General features: G+C 49.6%; 1 protein-coding gene across 33 annotated transcripts in view; it reads left to right on the top strand.

Moving 5' to 3' along the window:
* Positions 1–268: 268 nt before the first annotated feature.
* PHLDB1 (pleckstrin homology like domain family B member 1) overlaps positions 269–14,802 on the top strand; it is a 60,835-nt gene continuing 46,301 nt past the window's right edge. For 23 of the 33 annotated variants that reach the window (XM_056794287.1, XM_056794291.1, XM_056794298.1 and 20 more), the window contains exons 1-4: positions 283–408; positions 5,855–5,935; positions 7,841–7,964; positions 9,096–9,266. In XM_056794287.1, the coding sequence (XP_056650265.1) occupies positions 5,876–5,935; positions 7,841–7,964; positions 9,096–9,266 (355 nt within the window). In that variant the 5' untranslated portion in view covers positions 283–408; positions 5,855–5,875. Of the gene's footprint in view, positions 409–2,354; positions 2,779–5,187; positions 5,364–5,854; positions 5,936–7,840; positions 7,965–8,538; positions 8,683–9,095; positions 9,267–14,802 lie in introns of those variants that run through there. The other 10 variants (XM_056794267.1, XM_056794271.1, XM_056794265.1 and 7 more) reach the window with 7 other exon arrangements.

Below are 14,802 nucleotides of genomic sequence, written 5' to 3'. Positions count from 1 at the left end.
GGCACCCCTCCATGCACCATTATTGAGAACTTGAAGGGAGGGGTGATCTGGAAAATGGGGGGAGGCCAGCCCAGGAGGGGGGAGCCCAGCTGCAGAGAACAAAGCCAAGGCTGTACAGCCCAGGGGAGGTGCAGCTGCAGGAAGAGGGGGGGTGCCTCAGCCTCCAACCCTACAACAAGGGCGGCTTCTCTGGCCTCTTACTGCTGCTGGTGGCGGGGGCGAGGGGCGGGGGGGGGGTGCGGGGGGAGGAGGAATAAGACTGAGATGGGGGGCGGGTCCTCGCCTGGTGGGGCGGTCCCGGAGTCCTCTCCTCCTCTCCGGGCTCCAGCGGAGAAACAACCCCGTCCTGGAGCTGGAGCTCGAAGCGGCCAGGGCGACGGAAGAACCCTGCCGCCCGCCCTCCCCCAGGTAGGAGCACCCCCCTCCCCGCGGATCTTCTCTCACCTGAGGCTGGGGACCTGAAAGGGGTGGCGAACGTCGGGATTTGGCTTAATGCAGAAGACAAGTTGGGAAGGGGGTGCTAGGGGTAGAGGAGGTGGTGATGGTGTTGAAAAGGGCTTAAGCCTCCTTCCTTCACCCCGCACCCCGATTCCTGACCAGAAGCGAGGCTGGGTCGGGAGGCGCCCACCACTGCTAGAGGGAGCTCTCGCTTCCCCCACCCGTCAGCCCACCTGGAGGGTATCCGGACCTCGAAAAGGCTCCGCCTTCTCGTTCTCCAACTTTCCTCGAGGTTCTCCCTAGCTCTGGGGACTCTGGCTTCTAGGTAGGAGTAGAGAAAAGACAGAAGCCCGACTGGGACGCCTCAACCCCAAGGCTTGCACCCCAGGGCTGGTCAGGAAAGGAAGTTGGGGTGCGGGAAGGGAGTGGAGGAGGCGGGATTCGGGGGCAGCCACTTCTCTTTCCTAGCTGGCTCATCACCCTCCTACGCGGCCAGTGACTAGGCTGAAGGGGGGCCGGGAATCCAGGGAATCGGGAGACGGACTTAGAAGGGGAACTCCGACGCTTCCCCCTGGAGCCCAATGACCCGACTCCTACAATTAAGCCTCGTTATCCCGGAGAGAGTCCAGGAAAGTGAGAGGGAAGCGTTGAGGGCTGAGGCTGCCTGAAGGCTGCGCTCCACGGGGAGGCCCGGGACACTTGGGGTTTCTTTAACATTTGGGGAGCAGGTCTGGGTTTTCTGGACCCTCTCTAGCAGATGGCCCCGATTCTGGAACTACCAGGGAGGAAAAGCTGTAAGGGACGTAGGGGTTCAAGACAGCCAGTTTCATTAGCCAAGGATGCCAGGTGAGTCCTGGGTTCGAATCCCAACCGGATCCTTTCCTGGAGCTGTGGAAGCACTCGACCAAGCCAAAGAAACGAGGGTGAATGGAGAGGGGGACAGAGACGGAATCAGGAGCTGTCAAGAAGTGACAGGGCTCTTGGAGGAGCCGCCCTGACCCAGATGAGACTCCAAAGAGCGAGATGAGAGCAGGATAAAAGTTGGGCAGAGTCTGGGGTTGACTTCCTCTATTCCAACCCTCACTCTGCATCGCCATCGTGGGCTAATACTGGACCATCAGACCCGGGACTGAGGGGCCAGAAAACGGAGTCGGGGATAGGAGAGGAAGGAACCCCGGTGGGCGATCAGGAAGCTAGCGGGCCGGATCGGCATGCATTCTGCGGGTTAACTCAGCTGTCGGGGCTGCTCGCTAGCATTGACTCATCGGCGGCGGCGGGGGCGGGAGAGGGGGTACACAACTGGCTAGCAGTAACCGACAGCTAGCCCCTCAGGGGCTGCAGAAGCAGACAGGTCGCCTCCCCCTAACCTCGTTTCAGGCTCTGCCAGAGACAGTGTGCTTGCCTTTACCGGAGAGGGAGGGCCTAGGGGCGTGTAGCCCCAGCCCCCTCCCCCCCTCCCCCCGAGTTCCCCGGCAGGCCAGGCTGCTTCCCAGCCGAACAAGCGGCGCCTTCTCCCCAGCCCAGCCGGACCGAGCCGAAGAAAGGACTCTTGTCCCTCAGCCGGGGCCGGGCGGGGCCGTTTGCGGCTGAGGTCCCAACACTGCCGCCTTGTCCCAGGCCAGAACTAGGAAGGGGAGGGGGACGCACGGCACAGCCTCCTGCCCAGAGGGAGAGGGGGAGAAAAGGAAGGAGGGAGGGAGAGCTAGGGAAGCAGAACCAGGTGCCCGGGTACCTGGAAGCCTGGGGAGCTGACGCCTCAGTGATTTGGCCTCACGTCCAGTCAGTCTCCTGTCCCCCCCCCCCTCCTCAGGCAGCCAATCACCCAAGCAAGCAATCAACTGGCCGCCTTCCAAGGTTCTTTTCTACCTCCCCCGCGGCCTGAGCCTCAGATCTCAGCCTCAGTTTCTCAGACACCACATACCTTCCTTGTCTCCTCTTCTGTTTGACTGAGTTTTCTCTTTCTCAACTCCCCTTCAGTCGCGCTTTCAATACCCCAATCTCTTTTCGTCGGTTCCCACTGCCCTGTTATCCCTCCGTCTCCCATACTGTCCCTCCGGGCCTCATCTTCCCCTTCCAGGCTCTCCTCTTCACTCCCTTGTCTAGTGTTCTTCTGGCAGATAACTCGCTTTTGCTCCTCCCGCTTCTGGCCTCAGTTTCCTTCCTCTCCAGTCTCCTTCCTCTCTCCTGGGCCGATCCTTGGCCGGAGGAGCGGATGTGAGCGGTAGGAACAGAGGGAAGGCGTTGGTCAGGCAGGAGCTGGCTGGAGTGCAATTTAGCCCAGAAGTCTGGCTTGCCATGCAGCGATCGGGGCCAGAGCGGGGTCATTTCTCCCGGGGACAGGTAAAGGGAGAAGTGCACAAAGGGAAGGTTGGGGAGTTTGGAGAACAGAGCGGGGCCTGGGGTCATTTTGAGAGCAGACATCCAAGTCCGGCCATCATGGCCCCAAGAAACAGTGAAGGAGAAGTACCTGGATCTCTTCCATTCTGGTCTCTGTGGCTACGGGCTTTATTTTTTACCCCTTTCTTTGATTTAGGAGGACTATTTAGACCTAAATCACGGAGACCTTGAGAGCCTATTCTTTTTTTTAAATTTATTTAAGGTTTGACTTTCTTAGGTCTGACTTCCGTTTTAATATTTCCTCTCTGCCCCCCCCCCCCTTCCTCTTTCTCTTTGGGCAGGGGAGAAAATGCCGAACAAGAACCTTGGGAACCCCAAGGTATTAAGGCTGGGTGGCCCCACCTTTCTAGAGAGCCCCTTCTTCCGCGACCCCTACTGGAAGAGAAAGGAGGGAGGCAGGCTGACCTGGGTGGGGTGAGGGAGGGACTTCGATCAGAACTTTCAAAGACTCGGTTGAGGAGTTGCTAACGGGTACCTTCATACAGTATTGTGCCTGAGTTTCGGTACCCTGTCTAGGTTAGCTGGGCCATTGGAACCGGTTCAGGATCTGCCGGCGACGTCTGTCTTTGCTCTTTTTCTACGGGGTTCCTCCAAATCACAGGGTGCCTCGTATTCTCCAAGCTAATACCTGACAATAACAACAAATTGCAGCCAACCTGAGCCCAGAGAGAATACCAGTTGCTTGTGTAGGGAATTGTGGATCGGGGTGAGGTGGGCTGGGCTCCCCCCAGCGAGCCACGCCCGATCTAGGGGTAAGAAGCAACTACAGGGAAGGGTCCCCGCCCCCGCCCCTTCAACTTGAGCCTGGGTTACACCGCAGGGACCTTTTTTGGGCTGCGGGACGAGCTGTACTTCCCAGAAAAGCCTATGAAGGAGGGGTGGGGTGGGTAATTACAGTCCTCCGGGCTCCAGCTGGACTCCACCGGTTGGGTCAGGAGCTGTAACGCTCCGCTGAGGAGGAGTTAGCCGGCAGGGGGCACCCTGGGGTCCCCCTGGCTAACCCCCCCCATGGGTAAAATGATGGGGTGGGGGGGAGCGGATCTGGAGAGTAGGAGCCTAGCGCGGTCTCTCAAATCTGGAGAGGCTACTTTGGAATGAAGAGAAAAGCTCTCTTATCAGAAAGGGCTCCAGTTCATTTAGTTTCTCTTCCTACTAATAGGGAATTCCATGTCTCAGGACCTCTTCTGCTTCTGAGTCACAGCATCTTCCCTCCTCTCTACGTCTCTTCTGGCTCTTTTTGGCTCTATGTCACTTCTCTCTCTCTCTCTCTCTCTCTCTCTCTCTCTCTCTCTCTCTCTCTCTCTCTCTCTCATTCCTTCATTATTAGCATCTCTGATGAAATTTCTTCCACTTCACCTTTCTTCCCCCTTTAGTTTAATTTCTGCCCCTCCTACCCTACCTATATAGCCATCACATTCATTCCAGCCTTTTGGGGGTCACCTCCCTCCACCCACACAGAGAATATTTGAGGTTTTAAAATCATTCACAACCTGAGGTAGGACTTCTCTTCAGGTCCAGAGGGAGGGAGTAGCAGTGGCCTGAGTCCCCTGAAACTAGTCAGTAGCCTGGCACCCTAGGGTTGTGTCTAGTCAAATTGCACCTCTTTTACAGACTCTCTCTTGCTATTTAGTCCAGGGTGGGTCCTGGGGCCAGTTCCAGACTCTTTCCCTCCAGCTTGGGTGGAAATGGTGACGTTGCAATCCAAGCCCGGAAGGGTGGGAGCCAGGAGGGTAAAATTAGTAACACCCCTGGCTTAGCCCTTTAGTCCCTTATGCCAGAGTCTGAGGCTGTGCTCCTGGCTCCTGCTGTTGCTTCCTCTCCAAATTGGCCGATTATTGGCTAGAAAAGAAAGGCAGCACTGATCTGGGTTCCCTGACTTCCCCTTCCTCTCTTCTACCTCTAACTTTTCTCAATAACATCAAACAAGGGATTTTTTCTTCTTTTTTGCCATTGTCAGGGTATGTAAGAAACCTGCAAGTAAGCACAAATCGGTACATATATGTGTTTGTATACAACTCTGGTCCTTGATAAATGAGTGGAAGAGAAAAATTTACTCTACCTGAAGAAGACATCATATGGTGAATGGTGATGCCCAGAAAACTCTCAGCCTTCATCCTTCTAGTGCCTCTATGTGGCCTCCATGTCACCCAATCAGTTTAGTTACCACAATCCCAATATGCTCCCCACTGAGTTTTGGTGCTGGAGGTGTGAGGAGGGTTGGAAGCATTAGAAATAAAAGTGGGGTGGTTTTTCTTTTTCCTTTTTCTGGAGAGGCTAGGTTAGGATCTGGGACAGGAGTATGTTTATGAGTTGCCAGGGAAAACTAATTGTTGTTGTTGTGTCCCCTTTAAGAAAATAGATCCTCCTGAGACCCCTGGGAGAGGAGACAAAGAGAGAGAGAGGGAGGGACTAGGAGAGGGAGTTGAGAACCTCCCTTCCTGCCACAGCTTTAGCTGTGCCACCCACCTGTGTGTCTTCCAGCTACAGTGTATTTGGATGAGTCTCTCTAGGTTCCTGTTCTCAGAAAGGTACTGTTTCCCTGGGAGATCCCAGCCCTCACCTTCCCCACTTTCTACACACCCATCCCCTGCAACAATTATGTGAAGATCTGGGTACCCCAAGCTGCTAAGACAAGCAACTGGAGTACAGTGAACCTCTAGGGCTGTTCATTATTGGCTTTAGGATTAAGACGGGGGTATACAGACAGGACTCTGAAGAGAAAGCAGGGTGATCCGAATGTGACATGCCTAAAGTCAGGCTGAGGGTGAGGCTGGTCTCAGAAAATGGAGACCACTTCCCCGAGGGGTAGCAGTGATGTGGAACCAAAGAAGAGCTCTGATAACGTGCTCTTCTCCTCTGGGCTCCTCTTTGTCTGCATGTGCAGGCACAAGGGGCTGCTTCTGGCATGTCTCCATGTCCTGAGACCCTGGTGATGGGCACAGATCTTGAACACACTCTCTGTTCCTTCCCTCCCCCCACTGGCACCTTCAGCCTAACCCCTCCTTTTCTATGCCTTCAGGAGTTCTGGAAACACAGGGCCATGGATGCTTTCAACAGAAATACAGTGGGCTCTGGGCGCAAGATCCAAGCCAGAGTTCAGGTGAGTCGTCCACAGGTGGCATTTGGGAACAGGAGAGACAGAGGCTGGGGTGGGTAGACTGAGGGGTAGGGCTGACAGTTAGCAAGAACTTGGTCTGTTTTTGTGTCCATCCGGTCTAAGAAAAGGCTAGTGGTTGGAGCTGGGAGAGAGATAGTGAATCTGCCATCTTTTCTCAAGCCTCAGAATCCTACTAACAGCTTACTCCTTAATTGAATCTGGTTAAGTGGTTCACTCATAGAATATTCCCAGAAAAGACCTGGAACTCATTTCCAAGGGATTCTTGGAACTGTTGGAAGCCATTTGGAGCTGGGTCCTTTTCTTCCCCTCTTCTCCCTGGATATCTCACCTCTCTCCAACCCTCAACACATTTACCTCCAAATCCTAGCCAGGTCTCAGTCTAATTCAATCCTACAAACATTTATTAAGCACCTACTGTGTGCGAGTCACTGGACATATAAAGAAACCAACAGCACCAGCCCTCAAGGAATTGATAGTCTGCTAAGACCAGGCCTGGGGCTTTATCAATGTGGACAAGGCACCCCCCCCCAGCTTTTCAGCTTGTAGAGTTAGTGCCCCAAGACACTGAGAGGTTAAGTAAGTTGCTCAGGGTCACACAGTAACCAGTGAGTCAATAATTATGTGACAGGTCCTCTGCCAGACTCTGATGATGCAATGTTATGATGATGAATTAGTCCTTGACTTCCAAGAAAGGGAGATAGCATGATAATATTGGTATATGGGATATTTCTCAGAGACGGGATCTGAACACAGGACTTCCTGACTTTGAGGCTGGCTCTTCGTCTACTACTTCTCCCTTCCTCCTAAGGGCAGATATCATCATCATCATCATCATTCACTTGATGTAGTACTATGTGGTTTATTTTGTTTTCTAAAAGCATTTTTAAAGACTTTACCATTTGTTTTAGAATTGATACAGAGTATTGATTCTAAGGCAGAAGAGAGTCAAGGGCTAGACAATTGGGGTTCAGGGGCTTGCCTAGAGTCACAACAGCCAGAAAGTGTCTGAGGTCACATTTGAACCCAGGACCTCAGGTCTCCAGGTCTGGCTTTTTATACACTGAGCCACCCAACTGCCCCCCTGTGGTTAATTTAACAAAGCCCTTTCTTCACACCAGCTCTGAGAAAAGAACAGCCAGCACTGATTGGTGAATCACCTTAAGGTTTAAATACTTTATCTCACTTGATTCTGACATCAATCTAAGAAGGTAGGTAGTGTTAGGTAGTGAGTTCCCTGCTTCCCTGAATCATCTTCAAAGCAGCCTGCTCCTTGAGGGCAGGAATGGCTTCATTTTGTCTTTGGGAACCTAGTACAGTACCAGGCATATGATAAATATAGATGCAGCTGTGGTTCAGCGGTTAAGAGCACAGGTCAGGAAGACCTGAGTTCCAATCCAGCCTCAGACATCTCCTAGCTGTGTGACCCTGGGCAAGTCACTTAACCTCTGATTGCCTGACAAAAGGATTCACTGGAGAAGGAAATAGCAAACCATCCCAATATCCTTGCCAAGAAAACCCCACAGATAGCTAGTCACAAAGAATCAGTCCCGATAGACGAGCCACAATAAAGGCTGATTGATTCACTGATTGATTAAAGTGTAAGTGACTTGCCCATGCAAACCAGTAAATATCAGAAACCTATTTAGGGGTGACTCCTGTGATCCTAAGATTCCACAGACCGTGGGCAGTAGGTCTTGGGGCTTTGCTCCCTCTTAATCTCCTACCTCACTCAACAAGGAGAAGCTGACAGAACAGGGTGGGCTAGATGGACTATTTGGGGAGGAGGATGTTGTTTGTGTGTGAAGGGTAGATGGCCAAAGCAGTGAGAACTGGACTGAGGTTTGGTGTCTCCACTCCTTGTATATCCATGGTGTTCCCTCCTCCCAGAATGGACCCCTGGATCTCATAGAGACTGGCAAAGGGCTGAAGGTGCAGACGGACAAGCCGCACCTGGTGAGCCTGGGCAGCGGGCGGTTGAGCACCGCCATCACTCTTCTGCCACTGGAGGAAGGTGAGTCAGGAGAAAACATCTGGGCCAGGCTACCCCGGAGAGCACCCCCTAAACCTCATGCACACAAGCCCTTCGGGGCCCAGGGTTCTCCTCACCAAGAAATCAGGACCATCGTGGGGCTGTGCCCCCCTCCCACTACTCAGCTTCTCTGCTGATGCCCTCTCCCAAAGCTAATCTAGTTAGTTCTCTGATGGCTGGGATTAAAGCTCAAATGAGAAAGTAGGGAGCCTGGGGAGAAGCAAGGACCCTGGGACTGGGGGTTTGAAGTATGGGAGATGCAGAATAGGGAGAGGGAGGGAGGACCCTATCCCAGGAGTCTTCAGGAAAAAACTGGCTTGGACGGGGAGTGGGGTGAGTTGAGGGCAAGCTCCAGAAATGAGGCCCTGACCCAGCATCTCTTTTGCCCTCTAGCTCCATCCCTCCCTCCCTCCTTTCCTCTCTCTTCCTCCTCCTCCTCCCTCCTTCCGGAGCTGCACTTGTTGCCGGGGTGATCCTACATTCCCGGCATTCTCCAAATACCAGCCCCAGGGGCTTTGCTAGGGGTGGGGTGTAGGGAAGCTGTGTAGGTGTGCAAAAGCTGTGAGGAGGAGAGGATGGATCTGGGAGGGAGCTAATGAAGAGAGGGAGGGAAAGAAGGGAGGGCAGGAGAAATTGGGTAGACCGGGGCAGAACAAAAAGCTACATCTAGAAGGGACCCTGGGAAGAAAGGAAGGACAAGGTGAAGTGCACCAGGGCTGGGGCCTGTCTGGAGGGGAGGAGGGGAGGAGGAAGGCCTGGAAAGAGACTGCCTAGGACAGGGAGAGATGGGGTTGGGGGTGGAGGGCGGGAGGGCAGGAGGATGGAGAAGGAGTCTATTTGTAGGGAAAGTTAGATTATAGTTTTACATCTTCCTCCACCCAGATTTTAGGTCTGGGCTTCCCTCTCCTTCCATTCTCCAGGGTATTCTCTGCACCAACGATGCCCAATAAAAGTGTGTGTGTGTGTGTGTGTGTGGAGATCAGGGATCATTCTCTTCCCTTTTAGGAGAGGAAGCAGGAGGAAGTCATATAGCACCAGCTCTGGCTCTCTGCTATTTCCTGCCAGGGCAAACGCCACTGACTCTATTCCTCCCCCCTTCCCCACCTCCCCTAGGAAGGACAGTGATCGGCTCTGCTACCAAGGATATCTCACTCCAGGGCCCTGGCCTAGCCCCTGAGCACTGCTACATTGAGAACCTGCGAGGGACCCTCACCCTGTACCCCTGTGGCAATGCCTGCACCATCGATGGGCTCCCCATCCACCAGCCCACCCGTCTCACCCAGGGTAAGGCTCTGGAAGGCCCCCAATCTGCTCATAGATTGAGAGGGCCTGAGGGCAGGGGGCTAAAAGGGAGCTTCTAATTGGATGGAGGTTCAGGTGCTGGTAAAACCCCAGGCTTGGTGGTGTTATGGGCACTACCTGGGGGTAGGGCTTATCCCTGGAATATTGAAGAAGGTTCTGGGGATATGTACAAAGCCTTCAAGTCTTCCATCTGGAGGAGACATTGGGACTGGAGGGAGGGAAAAATCCCCCTAGCCATTCCTGCCCTCAGTCTCTCTGCTGTAGATTAAAAATTAACATCCCAAATACTCCAAGTATTATATTTAACAAGATTTAATAACAATAACTTGAAGCAAAAAGGAAAATAAAAGGCTAAAGAAACAGAGCCGCCCACATGGGGAAAAGGGAGAGGAGGGGACATCCAACTATATACACATGCAACAGACATAAACGGGAAGACCTAAGGGAAAGGATGCTGGGAGATGAAGTCCAAGGGTACAAGATTTTCTAATCACACACTGCCCGTTACTGGTCTCCCTTCTTTCCCAGTGCTGATGGATGGTAGTGATAGCAATACCAGGTATTAGATTGGCCTCTCTGCAGTTACAAAACTCTCAAATATGTGCTCATCAGACCCTAACAGACCTTCTGAGAGCCTAGTAATAATACCAGCAGTCATTTATAGCAAACTCTGATGTTCGTAAAATACTTACATATATGAGTTTATCCATATAGGCACTAGAGTTATTAGTATCTCCTTTTAACAGATTAGGACACTGAGGCTCAAAATGACCTGACTTACCCAAGGTCTCTTAGTCATTGCCAGAGATAAGATTCTAGGATTCTTCTGGACTCCAGATCCAGTTCTCTATCCACTGAATATGCTACAAGTGCCCCTGGGATTATCCCCATTTTACAGATGAGAAGACTGAAACTGAGAGAGAGGAGATGATTAACCCAAGGTCACATTTGGTCATTAGAAGAACCAGGACCAGAATGGAGATTCCAAGTGGAGTGCCCATTCCCACTCCTGGCTTCAGCCTTCTCTCTTCTCCTGGTCACCCCACAGCCCCTGGCAAAGGCAGGGAGTTACATCATTAGTTGTCAAAGGGCACTGGGGAAGGTGGCGTGACAGCTGCAAAAGGCATCAGCTGGAGCAGTGAGGAATGGGAACAATGATGCTGTTTGTTTGAGAGTAAGAAGGAACTAGGCACCACTGGGAGCTGGGCTTCTGGGCATCCCTCTGTGGAGAGGAAAGGCAGGACATGATCTCCTTCGGAGGCGCCATTGGTTACTAGAACCACAAGGAGGGAGGCAGGGAAGATATTCTCCCTGTCAAAATATTGTACAACCAACAGTAGCATCCTGGTTGCCTTGGAGATTGGCCCCACCTTCACCGTTTCCTATAGCAATAGAGTATCCATGGCAGAGTAAAATGTTTGGTAACCCTGAAAACGGAGCCCCTGATTTCTATAGTTACCAGAGTGGGTGAGGGTTTTCCCTTGATTCTGCTGTTGTATACAGGTTTTGGTTGCCACAGAAACAGGGAATCTAGCCTCATTTCTTCCCTTTGGCCAGCATGGTAGGAAAAAGAGCAGGTTAAGGGAAGGGTGGATTGGGATTGTGGGTGGGGATGGAGACTCAGAGCCAAGCCAGACTCTGTGAAGGAAAGGGGTCCTCTTTGCATCTGGTGGGTCTTGCGTGGAAGGTACACTGTACCTCCTTTTCCCTTTTCTTGGGCTCCTGACCCTCTGTCTGGTCACATCCCTCTGAGGCCTTTGATCAACAATTCCATTAGAAGTCAATGCAAGCAATATTTATGGTCAGAGTATCTGTGTTTGAGTCCTGGTTTTGACACATAGCTGTAGCTTGGGCAAATCCTGTATTAAAGCTCCCTGGGACTTGGTGGTCCCAACTGTAAAAGGGGATAATAGTCCTTGAATTGTCTGTCTCACAGAGTGATTTATAGAAAGGTTTATCTAAATGTGGATTGTTGTTACTGAGGGTAGAGATCATTTTCCTTTTGTCTCTATATCCCCTGGGTCTAGCAGAATGCTTGGCATATTTTAGGTGATTAATAAGTGTTTGGTGATTGATTTAATTTGACTGATTTGTCGATATTAGTAGTTGATGCTCTGCAAAAATGAGAAGTCCTGCCCTCCCTATCTAAACTTCCTTTTTTTTTTTAAATATTTTTTGGGGGTAGCTGGGTGGCTCAGTGGATTGAGAACCAGGTCTAGAGATGGGAGGTCCTGAATTCAAATCTGTCCTCAGACACTTCCTAGCTGTATGACCTTGGGCAAGTCACTTAACCCCCATTGCCTAGCCCTTACCACTCTTCTGCCTTGGAACCAATACCCATGATTCCAAGACAGAAGGTAAAGGTTAAAAAAAAAATATATATATATATATATATGTGTGTGTGTGTGTGTGTGTGTGTGTGTGTTATGCTTTATTACTGTCTTTTGTTTTTACATTACAGTCATTTTCAGATATTACCCATCTGTACAAACCAAACCTTCCTTTGTAACAAAAGAAAGACAGTTAAGCAAAAATGTTTTACCCTGGTAGCCCCTGCCACTATGCCAATAAGAGGGAGGTATGTTTCATTATCTATTCTCAAAGAATAATATTTAGCCTCCCTCTTTAATAGTTGGTACAAGTGGCTTTGATGCCTGTTCCCCACTTTTTTCTCTGACCTGTGCTAAAGAGAAATCAGCCTATCCTTGCATCGTGACAATCTGACTGACTTTGGGGAAGGCTCTGACCTTTGGGGGCCATCGAGGTCTCCAAAGAAAGCAGGCAATGTGGCATAGTGGAAATAGCTCTGGGTTTGGAATCAGAAAAGCCGGTTTAGAATCAAAGCTCTGTTATTTACTGCCCATGTGACCTTGGACAAAAACTTCTTTGCAAGGTCTCAGTTTCCTCATCTGACAGACTAGATGATCTTTAATGTATCACTTCCAGTTCTGACATTCTGTGACTTTGGAACATTTCCCTCCACAGACAAAAACAATTAGAGGGGAGAGGTATTGAGAAAAGGGGTCGGGGTGGCAAGAAAATAAGGAGTTGAAACAGAAAATCTGGGGTCATCAATAATGACTCAGCTTCAGCTTTTCCCTACATGTCATTGTCATGTCACATGCATATATATGAACATGCCAGTACATACATACTAAGTAGAGTAAAAAAAAAAAATCCAGGGTCCCCAAATGCCTTTCCTCCACAAGTGCACAAACAATCTATACAATGACCCATTAATTCACTGAGAAGTGGGAGTGTCTGAAGCCAATGCTGGACCAGCCTTAAGAATTTCCTGTGACCCTAATGACTCCTTTCTTTCCATAGCCACCATGTGGCTCTACTCTCCCTTCCTTTGTCCAGATGTTATCTCCTCCTCTTCTCCTCGGACTCATAGAAGGACAGGGACCAGCCCCAGGCCCCCAACCCCATTTTCCTGGAAGCCCACCCTACTCCCAGCCTCCTTGTCTGGACTAGCCTGTCTCTTAGGGGTTTGGCAGTCTGGGGAGCAAGTTGGGGGGGGCTTGTAGAGAGACACAAAGGAGCCGGTGTTCTACATCCTGTCTCCTCCCCCTCCCTGAGGCTTGAGAGCTGAGGGTTTTCCTTGTTTCATCTCTAGAGCAAGGCACCAGCCCCCTCATGCCTCCCCCCCCCCCCACCTCTGGTTGCTGGCCCAGCTCCGGACATTCTTCAGAGTTCATCTCCCTGGAGACTGTGTGGCTCAGACGTACATGTGCTATCTCTGTGTGTTTGTATATTTTAGTATGTGTTTACAGACTTCAGTATATGTTTGTGCATCTGTGTGAGTTTGGGAATCATTTCTGGGCTCGCATAGCTATGTATCTAGCCACACATATTTTAAGCCGCACATATTATATATATTACATATATATGTACACGCACACACATATCTTGTTGTTCAGGAAGATGAGTCTTCCTGATTCCAGGCTTGGCACACTATCCACTGGGTCAACCAATTAAGATAGATGAATAGATAAATAATTAGATAGATAATTAAGTAGATAGATTAGATAAGATAGATAATTAGGTGGATAGATAATTAGATAGATAGAGATGAAGGGATGGAAGGATGGATGGCTAGATAGAGATAGATGGATAGATAGATGGAGGGAATGAATGGATAGATGGAGGGATGGAAAGATGGATGGATAGATAGATAGATGGAGGGATGGATAGAGATAGATGGAAGGATGGATGGATAGATAGGTAGATAGATATAGATGGAGGGATAGATAGATAGATAGATGGATAGATAGATAGATGGAGGGATGGATAGAGATAGATGGAAAGATGGATGGATAGATAGGTAGATAGATATAGATGGAGGGATAGATAGATAGATAGATAGATGGATAGATAGATAGATGGAGGGATGGATAGAGATAGATGGAAGGATGGATGGATAGATAGGTAGATAGATATAGATGGAGGGATAGATAGATAGATAGATGGATAGATAGATAGATGGAGGGATGGATAGAGATAGATGGAAAGATGGATGGATAGATAGGTAGATAGATATAGATGGAGGGATAGATAGATAGATAGATAGATAGATAGATAGATAGATAGATAGAGGGATGGATAGAGATAGATGGAAGGATGGATGGATAGATAGGTAGATAGATATAGATGGAGGGATAGATAGATAGATAGATGGATAGATAGATAGATGGAGGGATGGATAGATAGATGGAGGGATGGATAGAGATAGATGGAAAGATGGATGGATAGATAGGTAGATAGATATAGATGGAGGGATAGATACATAGGTTGAAAGATTAATCGATAGATATATCGATATCCATATCTTTTTATCTATCTATCCATATTTTCCCCCTGCCCAGACCTGTGAAATATTTCATCAATGTGGAGAACTTCTTGGATGGAAACTTCTTCCACTAATGCAAATTAACAACTCATCTATAACTTGTAGTCTTAGAGATTGCCTGGAAGCCATGAGAGGTTAAGTGATTTGTCTGTGATCACACAACTAATGTGTCAGAGGCAGGACTTGGAGATACTTCTTCCTGACTCCAAAGCCTGTCTTCTGCCTCTCAGAACTATATATGTACCAGTAAAGTACAAGTAACATGTAAAAATCTATTTTAGGAGAATCTTGCCTGAATATACCTTTATGTATATATATATTACCTTATCTATGTACTTAATTATTCATATAACTATGCCTATGAATGGACATGCATATGGTATGAAGGGCCCATATGTATATGTAGTGGTAGTCTCTCAGTGACCGAGAATGACAATATATGTATATATAGAACACAATAATAATGGGGTGGCTAGGTGGCTCAGTGTGGATAGAGAGCAAGTCTAGGTCCTAGCTGTGTGACCCTGGGTAAGTCACTTAACCCCAGTTGCCTAGACTTTGACGCTCTTCTGGCTTGGAACCTATGCTTAATATCAATTCCAAGACAGCAGGTAAGGGTTTTAAAAAAGAAAAATAATAGAAACTAAATTTTCTTAATGCTTTAGG

This window comes from Monodelphis domestica, chromosome 4, assembly GCF_027887165.1.
Source record: "Monodelphis domestica isolate mMonDom1 chromosome 4, mMonDom1.pri, whole genome shotgun sequence".
NCBI classification, from domain to species: Eukaryota; Metazoa; Chordata; class Mammalia; order Didelphimorphia; family Didelphidae; genus Monodelphis; species Monodelphis domestica.
This window is presented reverse-complemented; position numbering and strand designations above follow the sequence as displayed.